General features: G+C 44.5%; 1 protein-coding gene and 2 pseudogenes across 1 annotated transcript; 2 read left to right on the forward strand and 1 right to left on the reverse strand.

Moving 5' to 3' along the window:
• The first annotated feature begins 4,744 nt into the window (after positions 1–4,744).
• On the forward strand, positions 4,745–5,647 carry LOC109744695 (uncharacterized; annotated as a pseudogene).
• A 5,660-nt stretch (positions 5,648–11,307) lies between these two features.
• LOC109744703 (uncharacterized) lies at positions 11,308–12,114 on the forward strand (annotated as a pseudogene).
• Positions 12,115–13,937: 1,823 nt separating this feature from the next.
• On the reverse strand, positions 13,938–18,596 carry LOC109744696 (primase homolog protein). Its single transcript, XM_040394802.3, is given in 17 exon segments — positions 13,938–14,355; positions 14,775–14,835; positions 14,946–15,031; positions 15,126–15,173; positions 15,328–15,441; positions 15,551–15,616; positions 15,706–15,786; positions 15,863–15,946; positions 16,098–16,244; positions 16,326–16,383; positions 16,495–16,550; positions 16,951–17,178; positions 17,260–17,317; positions 17,429–17,484; positions 17,886–18,013; positions 18,159–18,332; positions 18,335–18,596. Coding segments are annotated over 17 exon segments (1,590 nt in total). The 5' UTR covers positions 18,411–18,596; the 3' UTR covers positions 13,938–14,286.
• Between the last annotated feature and the right edge of the window lie 1,448 nt (positions 18,597–20,044).

A 20,044-nucleotide genomic window follows, 5' to 3' on the forward strand; every position in this document is an offset into this window, starting at 1 on the left:
CCCCGGCAACGGCGCCAGAAATTCCTTTTGATGTCGCTTGAAGTTCCCCAAAAAGGAAGGGATGATGCAGCACAGCGGCGGTAGGTATTTCCCCCAGATATGAAACTAAGGTTATCGAACCAGTAGGAGAACCAAGCAACACAATGTAAACAGCACCTGCACACAAAGAACAACTTCTCGCAAGCCGACGTGTTAAAGGGGCTGCCAATCCCTTTCGGGGTACGGCGCCTCCAGATAGGCAAAACTGACGTGAGGAATTTGTATTAATTTGATAGATCGAACGCCAAATAAAATAAATAAGAATAAATTGCAGCAAGGTATTTTTGTATTTTTTGGTTTAATAGATTTGAAAATAAACGCAAGGAAAAAGTAGATCGCAAGGCAAATATATGAGAAAGAAGACCCGGGGGCAGTAGGTTTCACTAGTGGCTTCTCTCAAGAAAAATAGCAAACGGTGGGTGAACACATTACTATTGGGCAATTGATAGAACCTCAAATAATTATGACAATATCCAAGCAATGATCATTACATAGGCATCACGTCCAAGATTAGTAGACTGACTCCTGCATGCATCTACTACTATTACTCCCCACAATGACCGCTATCCAGCATGCATCTAGTGTATTAAGTTCATGAAAAAACGGAGTAATGCAACAAGAACGATGACATGATGTAGACAAGATCTGTTTATCTATATGGCGGTAGATATAGATCTCATCTTTTTATCCTTGGTAGCAACGATACATACGTGTCGGTTCCCTTTCTGTCACTGGGATCAAGCACCGTAAGATCGAACCCACTACCGGGCACCTCTTCCCATTGCAAGATAAATAGATCAAGTTGGCCAAACAAACCCAAATATCGGAGAAGAAATACGAGGCTATAAGAGATCATGCATATAAGAGATCGAAGAAACTCAAATAACTTTCATGGATATAAAAAGATATGACTGATCATAAACTCAAAGTTCATCGGATCCCAACAAACACACCGCAAAAAGAGTTACATCATATGGATCTCTAGGAGAACATTGTATTGAGAATTCAGCGAGAGAGAGTAAGCCATCTAGCTACTAACTACGGACCTGAAGGTCTACAAAGAACTACTCATGCATCATCGGAGAGGCACCAATGGAAGTGGTGAACCCCTCCGTGATGGTGTCTAGATTGGATCTCGTGGTTCTGGACTCTGCGGCGGCTGGATGAATATTTCGTCGACTCCCCTAGGGTTCCTGGAATATTGGGGTATTTATAGAGCAAAGAGGCGGTTCGGGGGGCACCCGAGGTGGGCACAACCCACCAGGGCGCGCCTGGGCCTCCTAGCGCGCCCTGGTGGGTTGTCCCCTCCTCGGGACTCCCCCCAGGTGCAACCAGGGCCCAACTTCTTCCTTTTGATCCATAAAAAATCATCATAAAGTTTTGTGGCATTTGTACTCCGTCTAATATTGATTTCTTGCGATGTAAAAAACATGCAGAAAACAGCAACTGGCACTTGGCACTATGTCAATAGGTTAGTACCAAGAAATGATATAAAATGACTATAAAATGACTATAAAACATCCAAGATTGATTATAAAACAGCATGGAACAATCAAAAATTATAGATACGTTGGAGACGTATCAACCCACTACAAAGCGTCTCTTCCCATTCCAAGATAAATAGATCAAGTTGGCCAAACAAAACCCAAATATCGGAGAAGAAATACGAGGCTATAAGCAATCATGCATATAAGAGATCAAAGAAGATTCAAATAACTTTCATGGATAAAAAGATAGATCTGATCATAAACTCAAAGTTCATCTGATCCCAACAAACACACCGCAAAAAGAGTTACATCATATGGATCTCCAAGAGACCATTGTATTGAGAATCAAACGAGAGAGAGGAATCCGTCTAGCTACAAACTACGGAGCCGAAGGTCTACAAAGAACTACTCACGCATCATCGGAGAGGCACCAATGGAAGTGGTGAACCCCTCCGTGATGGTGTCTAGATTGGATCTGGTGGTTCTGGACTCTGCGGCGGCTGGAATTGGTTTTCGTCGACTCCCCTGAGGTTTCTGGAATATTGGGGTATTTATAGAGTAAAGAGGCGGTCCATGGGGCACCCGAGGTGGGCACAACCCACCAGGGCGCGCCTGGGCCTCCAGGCACGCCCTGGTGGGTTGTGATCCCCTCGGAGCAGCCCCCAGGTGCTTCTTCGGCCCACTGGATGTTTTCTGGTCCAAAAAAATACACAAAAAGTTTCGCTGCGTTTGGACTCCGTTTGGTTTTGATTTCTTGCGATGTATAAAACATGCAAAAAACAGCAACTGGCACTTGGCACTATGTCAATAGGTTAGTATCAAAAAAGACTATAAAATGATTATAAAACATCAAAGAATGATAATATAACAGCATGGAACAATCAAAAATTATAGATACGTTGGAGACGTATCAGACATCCGTGGGATCGGTGGTGGGCCGGGCTTGTCGGGAGGACGCGCCCGGGCGTGCCCGGGCCGCCTCATATCCGCCCTACATTTGGGACGGATATGATGGGTGTCGGCCAGCCCGGGCATTTGAGGCCCGTTTGAGAGCTCCGTTTCGTCGGTATTTTGTGACCGGACGGCCTGCCCGGGCGTATGAGACGGATATAGGGCGCCCGACTGTAGATGCTCTTAGAATTTTATAGTAAACTACATCTTAATTTTGATCTATATAAATCAATAATTTCGCAAAAAAAGTGTTTTAATCATCAAGTGCTAACCAAATAAAAGGGTTGTTTTGACAAACTTTTGGATGGTACAATGGCTACAAACAAAACAACAACGACTTGCAAAAAAATTGGTCATGCCCTTGCTCTTTTTGTTTTCATAATCAAGTTCGGATTACTTACCACGAGAGTCACATGGTATGCCTCTGCTTTGGTCATACCGAATTTTTGGTGGGGCTAGTTGGGCGTAAAACAAAACAGCCCCTATGACATAAAGAGTGGAGACGATGAATTATATGAAAAGAATGCATCCTCTTTTCTTTTTTTCTTTTTTTTGTGGGTGAAAAAAAAAGAATGTATCCTCACAACAACATTAATTACAGCTTGCTTGGAATCACTTGTTTTCGTATGTTGATTCTGTTGATGGACTAGCGTGTTGAGATTTCGAAATTCAAAACTAGAGCGAGAAGGGTCGTCTTTTTGTGGTAGAGAGAGAGACAAGCGGAGCGGGAGCGGTAGCCATGGTGCGGGAGTTTTTTTTCGACAAAGGGTGGATTTTATTAACTCAAAATGAAGCATCAAGTGAATACAAACATAATGAGCACACACCCGGCCTCTGCATAACTAGGATGCACACAGCCATCAACAACATGCACACACACAAAAAAACTCACCGACAAATAGCAAAGTCATAAGACCAAAGCTATGCCTAAGCGAGGAAAAAGAAGAAACCCCAAAACGACCAAATCTTCCATCGGCAAACTATAACAAAGACCATATCCACACCAACTATCTCATGACACCACAAGGACAACGAGTTTCTTCAACATCAACGCCTTCTGGAAGGGAGCGGTGCTCGAGCACCGCCGTTACCGGATCGATCCAACCACCAAAGGCCGGAGTCTAGGTTTTCACCCTAAAGAACCAATCTGAGCATATCCGAGCAACGTCTTCAACAAGATAACGACGCAAAAACATCGCCATTGCCAGGTATAGCCAACTCAGGTCAAACCTAGGTTTTCACCCCGGAGCTCGAGACCGGGTACTTGAGAAGTACCATCATCGGAGTCAATTGCATGTTGTCGCCACCACTTTTCCACAATCCTAACAACTGCATGCGCTGGGTGAGAAACTCCGCCGCCGCCACTGCACAACCATATCCTTTGCGTCAAGCCGTCAATTATAGACTGCATCTCACCTCTGAAGGCAACCACTGGATCTGAAGAGGGTAACCCTCACAAAGAACTCTAAATGGTCATCGCAATCAACAAGAAGGTCACTGCAGTTGGCCGAAGTGGTTACCATGACCAACACGGATGCCAAAGCTCCTCACCGTAGACTGCAACCTTACTGGAGAGATCCCTTCGAAGACCTGTCGGCACAGGGCTGACATGACCAGATCTAGAGCACGAAGGGCTGATCTGTTCGCTGGTCAAGACCCAGAGCACCGCAGCCCGCGGGCCGTAGCACCCACGGCCCCAGCCTATCTCCACTGAAGCGGTCAACACCAAGCGCCATCCCTGCAGCAGCCGACCATGATCAGGGGACTAGCCCGTCGGATCTGCGACCTGAAAGGGCAAAATAAGCGCCCATGCATGACGCCCCGGACCGCTGTAGCCTTTTTGGCCTTCCCCGGTGCTGCACTGCCATGCCATAGCTCGCAGCCGAGTAAAGGAGCACACCATTGCCAACCTTTACTGGATTAGAGAGCGGACACCGATGGTTGCAGCCCGCCGCCCTTCACGGACCGAGACGCGCCGGCCAAATCCGCCGCTAGGAGGAGCCTACATCACGGATCAGGACGAACCGCATCAGGGATCTGACGCGTGCGGCACAGATCAGCAATGGTGCCTGACAGGCCAATGGAGAGATGGGGAGGGAAGGGCAATGGGGTAAGGGACGGGAACGCCCGCCGCCGCCGTCAGCCCTAACGGCCTCCTCCGGCGGCGGCGGATGGGTTGGAGCGGCGGTGGAGGTGCTTTCTGCTGGCGGCGGGGTGGCCTCCGGAGTCGCTCGACCGAGCAACCCGGGAGGCAGTTTCCTACGAATATGGCGCGGGAGTTGAGCAAGAAGAACCTGGAGCTGGTCCTCATGCAGGCCATGATGGCCGCCAAGAACGTGCGCGCGCAGCGCGGCCGCCTCCTGGAGCTCCACCGCCGCCTGGAGCGCCACCAGGCCGAGGCCGCCCCCGCCGACGCCAACGCCGAGGCCAAGCTCGGGCAGATCGCCTCGGACGTCTTCACGGTCTACTACCTCGGCCTGGATCCCGGTTCCAAGATGCTCTGGGTCTGCCTCGACACCGCCGTCAAGAACCGCGCCGTCTCCACCGTCAACATCGCCTTGCGCGCATGCCCGACGAGCAGCTCTACGACGCGCTCCTCGCGCAGAAGCTCCCCGCCCGCCCCACCACCCAGCCCCAGGCCATCGCCCGCGTCGAGTCCGCCATCCTGGCCGTCAAGATGCTCGAGGAGCAGAGCACCACCTCCCGCGCTGCGTCGAATGCCTCGTCGGCGGCCAAGCCCCCATCCCCGGCAAGCGCCGCGACCCGGTCGCCGCCGCCACCGAGAGCCTCGCCAAGGCCGATCTGTCCGACGACACCGCCAAGCCGCGTCACGTAGCCAGCGCCGCCGACGTGGACAAGGCGCTCGACTACCTGTGCCGCGCAAACAGGATCACGGCCCTCGCCATCAAGCACATCGACTTCGCCGTCGCCGTCCTCTCCCGCTTCCTCGACCCCAAGGAGCTCGCCCGCCTCGCCGAGTTGACCGACCGTGCCGCCTACCTAGGAGTTGAGGTCCGCTACCTTCCTCCTCTTGTCTTCTTTCTCCCTAGGTTCATCTCACTACGAGCATCAATCTGACAGTCCGATTCATCTCACTGCAGATTAGCCAGCCCACTGGCACTACTTCACCTGATCCATCGAGGCTGTCGAGATGGGACTGGTCCCTTTGAAGCCATGCTCCTCCTATCACTCATTCATCTATCATCTTCAATCATTATGCAGACTTGTGGTTTCAGTTCAGTTTGGTCAGATTAATTTGCTGCTATCTGTGTTTAACTAATTCCTGGACGGCCGTGGCAATCTATATTTGCTTGATCTATTAGGGGTAATAAACATAGTAGTAGTGTAATGTTGAACTGCAACTTATCTGTGGGACGATCAAATCGAATTGCAGGAGCTATCTTAATTAATTTTCAATATCGTAGCTGCTTCTCGTTCATGGATAATCGAATCGAATTGCACGACAAAATTGCGATTTCGGACGTGCTTTAATCATGGCAAAGTTGTGATCCCACTTTCTTGTTCCGGTCTTAGACTCCTAGCAAGATCTCTTAATGGAGTGCATCCCCCGTTTGTGATGATCCACATATAGTCACCAACATCTTTGTAATCATCCTACATGTTGGTTATCTGGGACTGGAAGCATTGATCAAACACAATTTTGCTTGATTTCCCTGTTAATTCAGACTGTCTGCCTTGTGTTCTTTTTATCCTTCATAATGAGGTTCAGGTAAAAACCCCGGCCTATTCTGCCTTGTGTTATAATGGGTGGTATCCGGATGTCCCTAGCTACTTATTGTATTTTGAATCACTCTGTTAGTCTCTTTGTTCATCGATGCTCTCTAGTTCATGCAACCTTTTGATATCAGTTCAGTTCGGCCAGTTTATTCTGCTGCAAATATCTGTGTTTAAATTGGGAAGAACCATGGCTATCTTAATTAGCTTCCTTAGGTGTAATGTTGATATGCATCTTATTTGTGGGACAACACAATCGAGGTGCAGTTTCAACTTTCAAGGCATGTGAAAATTGGGGTTTCAGGGCATTTGTTCAATCATTTTTCTGGGATGGCATTTCCTTTGATAATAGGATAGTAATCTGAATTAATGATTTGTATTGTGCATCCTCATTTGTTAATATTTTCTTTGAAATGTTCATTCGTTAATCTTGTTCTGCATGGCGTAGGAGTTATATATATATCTGGTATGGTTGTGAATTGTGATAATCGGTCCTACATATGCTGGTTGTTTGGGAGGATGCATCAGGCACATTATGCTGCCCCTTTTCCAGCATGTTTAGTAATCTTCTCCTCGTGTTGTTTTGTATGTAATCTTCTCCTAATGTACACTTACGGTCTGTGTACATGCGCAAGAAATTTACATTTATATTAGCTGCATCTTGTTCGTGAACAATCAAATCAAATTGAACTTGACAAAGTTGGGATTTCAAACGTGCTACTGTGTGTTTTAATCATGTTTTCTGATGCCACTTTTTTGTTCATATCATAGGATAGCAATCTATACCAGTGAAGTGCATCCCCAGTTTGCGAATCAGTTTCTTCTGCATGGCGAAACAGTATTCTAGTGTGTTTGTGATGGTTATCTTCCTACATGCTTGTTATCTGGGACTGGAACATCAATCAGGCACAGTTTGCTTGCTGCCCCTTGTTCATTCTCAGGCCGGTGTCCTCATGCATATCCCTTCTTCTGAAACACTCTACCGAAGATAGAAACTGCAGCCTACCTCGGAGTTGAGGTCCAAAGTCCTAACCTCTCTTTTGTGTTAATTCTACCGGCATGAACATCAATCTGACTGTCCGATTATTCATCATGTTCATCTCACTGCAGATTAGCCAGCCCACTACTTTGTTTGACACCAGTTTTACTTCACCTGATCCATCAACAGATTAGATAGCTTACTACTTCACCTGATAGATCGAGGCGATGCTCCTCCTGTCATTCGTTTACTTCATGCAACCTTATGATTTCAGTTCAGTTGGTTCAGTCAGATTACTCTGCTGCTATGCTACTGCTACTACCTGTCAATTAATTTGTGCACGGCCGGTGGCAACTTATCTTAGCTTCATCAGTTAGGGGTAATCAATGTAGTGTTGAACTGCATCTTATCTGTGGGATGATCAATTTATATGGTACTAGTGTGGTGTCGTAGCTACATCTTATTCGTGGACGATCGAATCGAGTTGCATGACAAAATTGGGATTTTGGACGTGCTACTACTATGTGTTTTAATAATCATATTCTGTGATGCCATTTTTTTGTTGGGATCCTAGCTTGCATCCACAGTTTGTGAATCATGTTTTCTTCTGCGTGGAGTGAGCTTGCTGTCCCTACTGGTTCATGCAGCATGTTTGGTCAACTTGTGCCTCATGTTATTATGTGCGGTGCCCTCATGTCCCTACTGATTCTTTTGAAAATAATTTGGGAGGGAAACCATCGTACGTATGTGATCTGGAACATACATACTCACAGTCCTGTAGGATTGATGTGAGGAGCGAAAAATATTTGCATTCATTTTCACATCATCGATAGAAACAAGAGCATTTCTGTTCCTTGTGGAATGTGGCACTGTACTATGCTACAAACTAGTGCAGTTTTGTGTTTTACTTATTTTGTTTCTGTGGGCCACCACCAGTTGGCTCTTCCCTAAAATGGGCACTTGTTTCAGTTATCTGTCCAATAATTTCAAAAGTAAAAAAAAATTGCATTAATGAAATTGTCTTTTATCACCAAAGAAATTGTCTTGAAAAAATGAATTCCTTTTCTGCTAGTGCTTATCTATTTGAGGCTGTCGACAAGCGACTCAAGGGGATGGAATCCCTTGCATTGTTGATCCAAGCTGGGTTCTCTTATCAGTCAATTTACTTCATCAATGATGATGCCGACTTATGATTTCAGTTCAAATCCGTCAGATTAATCTGCTGCTATGGTACCATCTGTGTTTGCTTAATCAATTCATGGACGGTCGTGGTTATTTCGACTAGCTTCATCAATCAATTAGCGGTAATGGAGCACCTAGTGCATTGTTGATCTGCATCTTATATTTTGTACTTAAAGTTTCATGCGAATCCAGCCGCCCCCGCCAGTTGTCGTGGCTAAAAGTTTGGGTTGAATATCCTCTCTCCTTAACTTTTTGAAATGCAAAGGAACACAACCAAGTACTTCAGAGGGAAAGAACCAATCTACCAGGAGAAAATCCGAGCAAAACAATTAGCAAGGTCTGCATCCACATGGATAGTTAGAAGGTCACTTTTATGAAAATTAATCTTCATCCCAGATAGTTTCTCATACCAAGACAAAATTCATTTTAAGTTCCTAGCATCATCCACAGAAGCATCCAGGAAAAAAATGTGTCATCTCCATATTGCAGACTAACTACACCTCATGTGATAACATGAGGATCAAAGCCAGAAATTAAGTTGTGTTGAACAACTTTAGAAAGCATCTTAGAGAAGACATCAGCAACCAAGTTAAAAAGCAAAGGGGGCGGAAGCCTCGATCGTTAGATTTTAAACATTTGCCCCCAACAAAGGAATGGCCATTTGTATCATTGATTCTCACACAAAGAGAACTCTGAAATAAAGTGATGTAGATCCAACCAAAAAAAATTCTTGTCCGAGTTTTTTGGAAATCGATCAAAAACCGGTGATTCCGCAACCATCGAGACAAGAAGTTACCTTTTTTTTAATTTGAACTGTTGAAAATATCATATACGGTTCCTAGACAACATGCTTTAGTGTAGTGGCAACCGACGCTATACCTCTTCGTCGGGTCACGAGATCAAGCTCTCACAATCATGCATTATATTTTTTTAGTGTGAGAATCGGTGGCTGGTCGCGGCTAAAGCCGAAAAAGATGGGTAGCCAAGAGATTCAATCCCACGACTTGTCCGAGTGTGTGGCGAACTAACCACTGCGATAGAAACTAGTTCGTGTGAAAGATAGGTTAAACAAAGTCTTGAAAAAAAGCTGGCACCACCGGAAAACTTTTTTTCGCCCAAAATATTCCGTCCACCACCAGAAAAACACCGGGTCAAAAAAAAACCCTTGGATCCAACCAACCCACTTACTACCTAAACCTCTAGAGGTGAGCATTTCCACAAGGAACTCCCATCTCACTCTACCATAGGCCTTCATATATAATCAAGTTTTAGAATCAGGCCACTAGCCCTAGTCCTATGGATCTCATGTATAACTTCAAGAGCCATAGGAACACTCTCCAAAATCTTTATGAAATCATTTTGGTTAGGAGAGATAACCCTATCACATATAGGAGAAACTATAGTGATCATAGCTTTAGTAAAATCTTAACAACACGATTACCCAGACTAATAGGACGAAACTTCTCCATATCCTTGGCATTATGCTCTTTAGGAATCAAAGTAGTATCAACAGAATTAAGACGACAAACATCTAACGATCGAGGCTCAAAGTCTCTTACAAGCCACATGGAAGTCAATTTTAATCAACTTCCATAGGTGGGAGAAGAGGAAAGAGAAACTATGAGAGCCAGGGACACCATGAGCATAAGAGCTCATGATGGCCACCCTGATTTCTTCCTCAGAAAAAGGTTTTCCCAATAGACCATTCTCTTCATCCGAGAAAAGAATGGTTTCTTCCTAGAAATCAGACCCAGATGAATATCAGGTTTAGTCTCAAAAGCAAAAAGATTCTTATAACATCTCAGAGGTAGATGGAATAGGACCGTTATCCCCAACAATAGTGGGTAGATTGTTTTTACGATGTCTATGATTAGCCAAAGATGAAAATAAGCATTATTGTGGTCTCCCTCTAGGATTATTCTATCTCTCTACCACAAGACAGTTTCTTCCATTCTCCAAATATCTAGTAGTTCACTTTTAATCACTTTCATCCTGTAAACACCTTCATCGAAAAGAAGTTACTCCCTCCGTCCCTTAGTGTCAAAAACGCTCTTATATTATGAGACGAAGGGAGTATTTCTCAGAGAAACATCTAGGATATCAACATTAATACTTTTAGCCATTTTTTTCAAAGCAATCTCATTTCAAAATTTCAATTTTCGATAGCAGAAGAAGCATGAGAATAGGTTTCCTTTCTCTTTAAGCAAAGGGGTTCAATTGGCACCTAGTTGTAATTACTGTGTAATAAGGAAAAATTTACAAGCATTATTAGTTAGCTCTTTCCTTTCCTCTCTCGCAAGGCGACTAGGGAAAGCCTCATCCCCTCGATCTTCACCGGCGAGCCTGTGGATTCGCCTTCCCTCCGCGTATTGCTTCGGCGGCCGGTGGCGGCGCTTCTTCTTCGAGTCAGTCTTCAGGGCTCCGATCCTCCTCAAGTTCGTCCGTTGGGGCGGATTAGACGGTGCTTCGGCGTAGATTCCTGCCAGCTCATCGGGGCTGCGAGGTTAGGTTTCTCGTCGTGCGTACGCAACAACGATATTCGGTGCCAGGTTCTTCAGATCGATTCAAGGATTCAACGACGACGATTGCGGCTCCATGGCGCTGGTCCTTAGGGGCACGTGCACGAAGACTTCCATACTGTCATCAAGAAGGTCAGGTCGGCTCCTGTATGAGAGCGGCGACAACGGGCGCGTCGGCGACTTGTTCTGATGGCGGCAATGGTCGTTCGGTGGTCCATGGACCTCGATGTAACTTTCATTATCTTTAAGGTGTTTTGTATTTCCGGTGAATCTTTATAAAAGGGAAAAAATACAAACATCCCCACCTTCTTTTTCAAGTGCTGCCCATCCATCGGCATTTTCAAAACTCCAACATTTCTCTCCTGTCCTCCTTCCTGCCACAACTCCGAGAGAGAGGGAGAGAGAGTGTGTCTCCACAAGCAAGCTGGGGCCATGGCGGGAGAGGTGAGCAAGAAGGAGGTAGGGACCGTGCTCATGCAGGCCATGATGGCCGCCAAGAACTTGCGCTCGCAGCCTGACCGCCTCCTGCACCTCCAGCGCTGCCTGCAGCGCCTGCAGGCCGGCCCTGCCGCTCCCGACGAGGACAAGCTCGGGGGCCTCGCCTCGGACCTCTTCAAGGTCTACTACATCGGCATGGAGGCCGGCGCGCGCATGCTGAGCACCTGCCTCGAGCTAGCCGTCCAGAACGGCGGCCGCTACTCCATGAACCCCGCCTTCGCCCGCATGCCCGACGAGCAGCTCCACGACGCGCTGCTCGCGCACCGCCTCCCGGCCCGAGGCCCTGGCCCGCGTCGAGGCCGCGCTCTTCGCCGTCAAGCTGCCCGAGGAGTACCACATCCCGCGCTGCATCGAGCACCTCGTCGGCTCCCGCCCCCCGCACCCCGGCGGAAAGCACGACGACACCTCCTCGCCGGACGGCAAGCCCAAGACAGCCATCGACCTGGACAAGGCGCTCGACTTCCTGGACCGCGGGTGCACCATCCTGAGCCTCGCCGTCAAGCACGTCGACCTCGCCGTCGCCGTGCTCTCCCGCTTCCTCGACCGGAAGGAGCTCGCCAGCCTCGCCGAGTTCACCGACAGGATCGCCTACATCTCCGAGGTCTGTCCAAAGTCCAAACCTTCTTCTTCTGTCCTTCCTTCCATCAATCTGACTGTCCAAATCATCTTGCTGCAGGACGGGCCATATCCATCAACAGATAAGGCAGCTCGCTACTTCACCTGATCGATCGAGGCTGTCCACAAGCGATTGAAGGGGGTGGAATCCCTTGAAATTTTGATCTTAGCCGTGCTCATGCTATCAGTCTTTTTTACCTATGATGATCTCTAGCTACTTTATTATTCAGGCTTATGGTTTCAGTTCAGTTTGGTCAGATTAATCTGCTGCTATGCTATGCTGCTATCTGTGCTCAATCAATTTCTGGATGACTGTGGCTATCTTTCTAGATCACTTCATCAGTTAGGTGTAATGTAATAGTGTAATTTCGGTCTCCATCTTATCTGTGGGACAATCGAATCGAATGCCAAATTTGGGGTGGCAAATTGGCAATTGATATGAACACGCACATTCCCCAGTTTGTATTTTGTTCTAGCTGTGATGGTCGATTTGTGGTCAGCAAGCAGCTCATGGACCGCATGCATTGTTGATCGTCAAAGGGGAATTCAACTAGTTCGTTATGCAGACTTATGATTTAAATCCATTTTAGTCAGATTAGTAATTTTCTAGCTGCTGCTAGCATCTGCATTTACTTAATCTCTAAACGGCTCCGACTATCTAGTTTAATGTTTGATCTGCATCTTATTAGTGAGACAACCGGATTGAATCAAATTGCTGCACGCAATGGATGTCAAATTTGCGATTTTGGGCATGCTATGTTTTATCATGTTCTGTCATGTCAATTGCTCCAATTCTAGGATTGGTAACAATGTTGCATAATGATCTGTGCATGATGCCTGGTTTGTGAATATTGGCCCTAAGGCGTAACAGCGATTCACTTCTGGTCGATTTTTATTCTTCTGAAATTATGAACTGATGATCGATAACAATCCTACATGCTGGTTGGTTATATGGGATAATGCATGAGGCACGGTGCGTTAGTTGTCCCTTCTCCAGCATGTTTGGTAATTTTCGGCCTCATTTTAGTTATTTTGTATATGTAATCTTGTCCCTACTTGCTCGATACAGATTTATAAAAAATCTTGGCGATAAAAAGACAAGGTCTCTAGTGATTCCTGCATGAGTTGTTGTTTGTTTCAAATATTTAGTTTAAGATCCAAAGTTTGCAAATATATGTCTTTTGTTTACATTCTCTAATGTGTTTTTAGATGAATTAAACCGCATGTCTTTACATGTATACTAGCTCCTTTTACTTAAGCAGGCATGTAAAGAGCGGATTACGTATGAAATTCCTAAAGCATTCTACATAAGCAGGTACATATATATGTTGGCATCCCGTTTTTTCATTTGGTCTTGCAAGAGACTATCTTGTTCACTTGTAATGGATCTGAGCTACTAAGGGCATCTCAAACGGCACCCCACAAATTTCCTCCCGCATCCTTCGATGAACAGGGGTACTAGTCCGCGGACACAGATGCGAGAGGCAGCCATCCAACACTAGCCGTATACATTTTCACAACAACTCAAACTAACCGGACAAAATTCGATCAAATTGGACAAATTTTGTTGAAACTAGAATAATTTATACATAAAACCGAACGATATCAAGTCCGGTGAACTGAAAACCTTAAAAAAAACCTAAACTAGCCTATACCTTACGATGACCTCGTAGGTCATGCCAGGCTAGCCGGCGGCTCCTCCGTCGTCGTCGTCGCCCGACCCGGCGTCAGAGTTGTCATCGTCAGGCTTGTGGCAGCGGAAGGTGAGACGTCGCGGCAGGGCTTCCCGGCGGCCACTTGACGCTCGCGGATGATGTGGCCTGGGTCGACCCCACTATCAATCATCTGGTCGAAAAGCAGTAGGATGTCATATCACGGTCCTCCATGGTGCAAAAGCAACTGTTCCTTTCCCTTGCATTCCGTATCCTGCTATCACTGAAAGTGTAGGATATCATATCACGGTCCTACATGGTATCAAAGACATGTTGGCTGCAGAGAGCTTGCCTGACTCGGATTACATGTCAATAAGAGAGTTCCACAACAAGCGATACCCTTTAAACCCATGCTTAACAATGTGGGTGTGAAGCTCAGCTCCCACCCATGTTGAAGATTTACATCACAGGCGCAGAGGGCAAGAGAGGTGATAACAGTGACATAATTAGGCTGTACGCCACTAGATACCATTTCACTAAGATACCTTGTAGAGCCCATCCATACATTTCCAGCCAGTAGGAATTCCAAGCTCATCCCCACGAATTCTTAGATAATAACTATCAAGAGTCTAAATCCCAAACAGTTCTGCACCTTGTATAACCTCTTTCAATGCTTGTGGTCCTAAGGACACAAGTACCTGTAGTCAAAAAAGGAGTTATAAGGATCAATTACAGTTCCAAGACAAAGTTGCTTAGTTTCACAAAAACAGAGCTAAAGACAATAGGAACTGAACTCAAATGTGGCTATACATTTCAGATGGTTCTTCAGAATGTACATTTATTGCACACACAAAACCTTACGGGCTTTAACTGAGAAGAACACAACTAGATTACTTTCAGAAAGCATATTAATACTTTAATACTACAATCTCGGATGAGGATGTTAGACTCTTGATTGATACAAGTTAGCATAAGTTTATCTTGAGAGTCACGTTAGGTGCAGGACATTTATATTCCTCTTAGGCCCTGATCGTGCTTGTAACATCAGAAAATCTTTCGGCATGAAATACAAACAGAAGAATGGTAGCAATATTATTTAGTAGTCATAGTAACAAACCTCGTTAGCATCTTTGTAAAATTCTGTCTCACTCTTCTTTGGCCATTTGACCCTCCAACACCTGATTACATCAAATTAAATGTAGCAAACGAGTTAAATGAGTACCTGCACAGTCATCGGTAATTAAAGTAATTGCGGAGGCTTGTGATTGCAACACAATGGAACACAAACCTTTCTTTACCAAGACGTCTAGCAAGTTCCTCAGTAAGAGCCTGCCCTGGAGGATCAGCATCCGTTGCCAGTATTATCCTAGATGCCTAATACCATATAGCGAAAGATATTCAGTACACCAAAACTTCTATCTTAGCAATAGAGTTTGCAAATAACTTCTGAAACGAGGAAAATGCGCACCGGGTCAAGATACTCTTTGCAGTTCCACAGATATAAATACTTCTTATCCTAGCTTTACAGGGAACGTAAGAAGATGTTAGCTCACAGTTAAGGTTTCCAGTACAGATCAGCTCACATCAAAGGACCTATACTAAAAAATAACAGTGGCAAACATAAACTCTAGTGACAGAAACTAGCAGCAGTATCAAAAAATAGTTCTAACATGATCTTTGTCCGGGAGTTTCTTTGATACTTTAGCTGGTGCACCATGTGGCACACTCACACAATTACGATAGCCAGCCTCCTCCATGGAAAGTTTATCAACTTCACCCTCAACCTGCAATGTCAGAAAGGACAACAAGCTAATAAATAATTTGTGAACTCAAACTCAAATTGATAGGCAGAAAAAGAACAGAAAAATGTCGCATGGCTAATGTAGAACATACAATGATAATATCGCGTGCTTGCTTTATATCGTCCAGACCATACAAAATTTTCTCGGTGTTCACCTCCTGGTAGGTAAGAAGAAAAAATGAGTATGACCAATATTCATAAAAATATAAATTAAGCATGCATCCTGAAAAGGAAGAGCACAACAAACCTGTGAAAATCTCTTAGAGACTTCCATGTATTTGCAGCCAACAAGGACTTCATCACGTCTATAGGTGAAAGCAATTACAATCTGCAAACGAAATGCCACATGTACGTATCACAATGCATGTTTCTGAATAGTAAAATGCATCAACGTACAGTTATACCTTGTCATTCCTTTTACGTTGTGATACATTGTTCCTTCGAAGTGTTTTTGCCGATATCATTCTTTCCGAGAAGTATGTCACGAGCTGCAAGAGATAACCATCTTACAGAACACCCATGTGCAAAAGTTTTTGCCAGCATACATCAAAGAATGCAAAAGAGAACTATCAAAATGGTTTCAGTATCTTTTGAAGAATATACCAATCAAAAAAGTCTACTTGATAATACTTCCATTACCTCATCACAAAGAGGCTCGAGACTCAGGTCCTCTTCACGAAGTTTTCTGACAACCTTGACTGGCTGATTTGCTTTGACTTCCTGGTCACTTCCATTTTCATTGCCTGCATCCTTATTTGCTTGGTATGCCTTCGAAACTCCATCAGGCTGCAGACGCAAGAAAGAACAATAGTGGTATCAAGATGTTATATTACTTTCAGTTTTCTTTTAAGTTGTTGGTAAACTCACCTGGGTATAGCCTTTCCATCCACAACTCGCTCTAAAACAAGTCCAGTTTCCACATGTACTGAAGAAACAGCATAGAACAGAGATGAGATGACAGATAGCCTACAGTACATATACCTTAAGAAACAACTCCAACTAACAAGCTCAAAGTGTGCTGTACATAAAAACTCACCCATTTTCCCGGATGAAGACGCTGAGGCTTCGTTCCTTATTTGGACCCCCTTTGCACTAGTTAACAGAAGGGAAATCATACTTAATCATTTGCTGTTTAATAGATCAAAATATAAAGTAAAATGGATCACCAAAATAGCATATATCTATCTATATTATACACAGATGGGTATGTTTGTAAGCTGGTCATCAAATGGATCATAATTTACATCTGCTTCATTCTTCAAGAACGCTCAGTATGTGAAAGGCTCGTTAAAACATACTACCAACGCACACGATATGTGAAACAGAAATGAGCAAATTAAATTGATCAAAACAAATTATGTCTGTTAAGTCTTGATATACTCATTCCAGAAAAGAAAAAAACTTTTAGCTTACTTTCTTATCCAGCTAAATACATCATGGAAAGAAAAGCAAATGGAAACAACAATTCTTGGTACTATCAGAAAAGGCATACCTTTGGGCAAATCATCCGTTGAAAAGCGCCAATCCTCACTTGGCTCATATCTATTCCTTCCTTTTTCATCTTCTCAACCACCTCATCACAAAGAGGCTCGAGACACAGGTCCTCTTCACAAGGTTTTCTGACAACCTTGACTGGCTGGTTTGCTTTGACTTTCTCGTCACTTTCATTTTCATTTCCTGCGTCTTTATTTGCTTGGTACGCCTTCAAAACTCCATCAGGCTGCAGACGCAAGACAGAACAATAATTGTATCAAGATGTTATATTACTTTCATTTTTCTTTTAAGTTGTTGGTAAACTCACCTGGGTAGAGCCTTTCCATCCACAACTCGCTCTAAAACAAGTCCAGTTTCCATGTGTACTGAAGAAACAGCATAGAACAGAGATGAGATGACAGATAGCCTACAGTACATATACCTTAAGAAACAGCTCCAACTAACAAGTTCAAAGTGTGCTGTACATAAAAACTCACCCATTTTCCCGGATGAAGACGCTGAGGCTTCGATCCTTAGTTGGACCCCCTTCACACTAGTTAACAGAAGGGAAATCATACTTAACCATTTGCTGTTTGATAGAATATAAAGTACAACAGATCACCAAAATAGCATATATCTATCTATATTATATACAGATGGGTATGTTTGTAAGCTGGTCATTAAATGGATCATAATTTACATCTGCTTCATTCTTCGAGAACGCTCATTCTGTGAAAGGCTCGTTAATACATTGTACTTCCAACGTGCACGATATGTGAAACAGAAATGAGCTAATTAAACTGATCAATACAAATTATGGCTGTTAAGTCTTGATATACTCATCCCCAGAAAAAAAAAACTTGTAGCTTACTTTCTTATCCAGCTAAATACATCATGAAAAGAAAAGCAAATGGAAACAACAATTCTTGGTATCTGAAAACTGAAAAGGCATACCTTTGGGCAAATCTTGCGTTGAAAAGCGCCAATCCTCCTTCGGCTCATATCTATTCCCTCCTTTTTCATCTTCTCAACCACCTGCCCTATCCGTTCTTTACAAGCCCTTATGTACTCCATCGAAAGAACTGTCATCCCAGAATGGCAACACATCAGTAAAAACAACAGCGAGCCTCCCTGTCTCACGCAGCTGTGCAATACCGAAAGAAAAAGAAACTCCTGCACCGCAGAGCAGAACCAGAGAGTCTCTCAGAGTGGCACCTGTCGCATTACCATTCCTGGAGCGCGGGGCGGCGGGGGCGGCGGGCACGGCCTCGGCGGGGGCGGTCCCAAAGCAGCAGGCGAGCTCGGCCCGCCGGGGGAGGCGGGTCCGGGAGGAGAAGGAGTGGAGCAGGCGGATGCGCGGCCCCCCCAGGGCGGCGAAGGCGGCGGCGAAGCGGCGGCGAGGAGGCCCGAGCCCCCGGCGCCCGCGGAGGTGGAGGCCGCCATGAGGAGCAGCGACTGGAGGGACGGCCGCGGTGGCATGACGAGGCGGAGTGGGGGCTAGGGTTTCGGGGCGCGGGGCATGGGCCGGGGGAAGCGAGGGTTTAGGGTTTTACACGCCGGCCGCCGGCCGCCGGATCGCGAGTTCCTCTGCTCAGGCTTGCAAGTGGGTCCCACCGTCCAGGGGCGTGGGCAAGCCTCGGGGCGAACGGTCGGATGTGAGTGCTCCTTTCTCCTCCTTTTGATTCGATGATGAAATCGAAATCAAAAGTAGCAGTACTCCGCTATTTCATACTCCTTTCGTTCTGGTTTATCGATTCCCTCACATTTTGGATCAAAGTTTGATCATATATTTAACTAGCAAAATATAATAGTTTATGTATAACAATAATGGTATTATTAGAAACTTCTTTAAATACGAATCTAACAAACATCTGTATCTCTATCTCTATATCTCTACTTGCTTAAAAAGAAAGGGCTTGGTAAATCTCAGTCGATTTAGTAAAGTCTCAGTCGACATCCCGATCGTTGGATCGTTTGTTGCTGTAAGATTCACGTAATTGATTGTCTCCTTTCATTTTGGCTTGTTAAGGTGCGACCCACCCGTTTTCCTGTTGTTTTTCGTGCCGGGGAAGGGCTGCATGCGCTGGGATGGCCACCTTTTCGTTGTTTGTTTTTTGTACGGTTGGAAACATATTGGGGCAGCCCACTCTTCTACACACGACTACACGAATACTTTTTTTTTCTATTTTAGTGTATCTATTTATCATTTTTATTTTATTCAACATTTTACATGTATTTTTACTTTTATTTTTTAAAATAAATATGTAACATCCCAAAAATTGTAGAAGAGACACTTTTGGCACGCATGAAAGATCTTTACTCTCACTTGCTGATGTCTTTTTTTCTACATGGATCTTTTATTTGTTTATTTGTATGTTTCCTATTTCTGTTTATCATTTTTCTTACTTTGTTTCATTCATGTATTACCCCAAAAAACATTTTCCAAATGTTTATATGCCCTTTTTTCTATGTCAGATTGATAAAAAGGAGTTGCTTTTTATTTTTATTTTTCACTAAAAAATCGCTGGTTTCTTACGCACAAGTGCAATTATCAAAACCCACAAGTAACTACAAGGGGTGCAACACCGTACGCAACTGCATGCATCTAAAATCACATGCAACTGTAATGGGTACAACACGTCCACAACTATGAGGAGCTGCGTGTGGCGATGAGATCGGAACATGCATGATATGGGTAATTTTATGATTTTAATTTTAATTTTAGTTTTCTATTCTCATTTTCCATCCACATGGAAGTCGAGGTCCAATGGAATATTCATTTTTGGTTGTTTGTTCCTACAATTTTGCCAGTGAGGTGTATTTTTCATTCCCCTTTTATATTATTCTTTCCAAAAAAATTTTGTAAACGACATGATTCTTGCTATCCTTTTTGTTTTAATTTTTGTATTAAACAAATTTTTATTTTCTAAAATTTGAAAATATCTTCTTTTGGTTGCACAATTGGATCCGACTAGTAGTTGCATGTCTATCACTGGGCATGCAACTGCAAACATCACCCTCAAGTACAACTGCATATTTTGAATGCAACTGCAACTCAACTATGTGATGTTTGATCAGGAGAAGGGGTAGTTGCATGTCTGACACTAGGCACG

This window comes from Aegilops tauschii, chromosome 7, assembly GCF_002575655.3.
Source record: "Aegilops tauschii subsp. strangulata cultivar AL8/78 chromosome 7, Aet v6.0, whole genome shotgun sequence".
Classification (NCBI taxonomy): Eukaryota; Viridiplantae; Streptophyta; class Magnoliopsida; order Poales; family Poaceae; genus Aegilops; species Aegilops tauschii.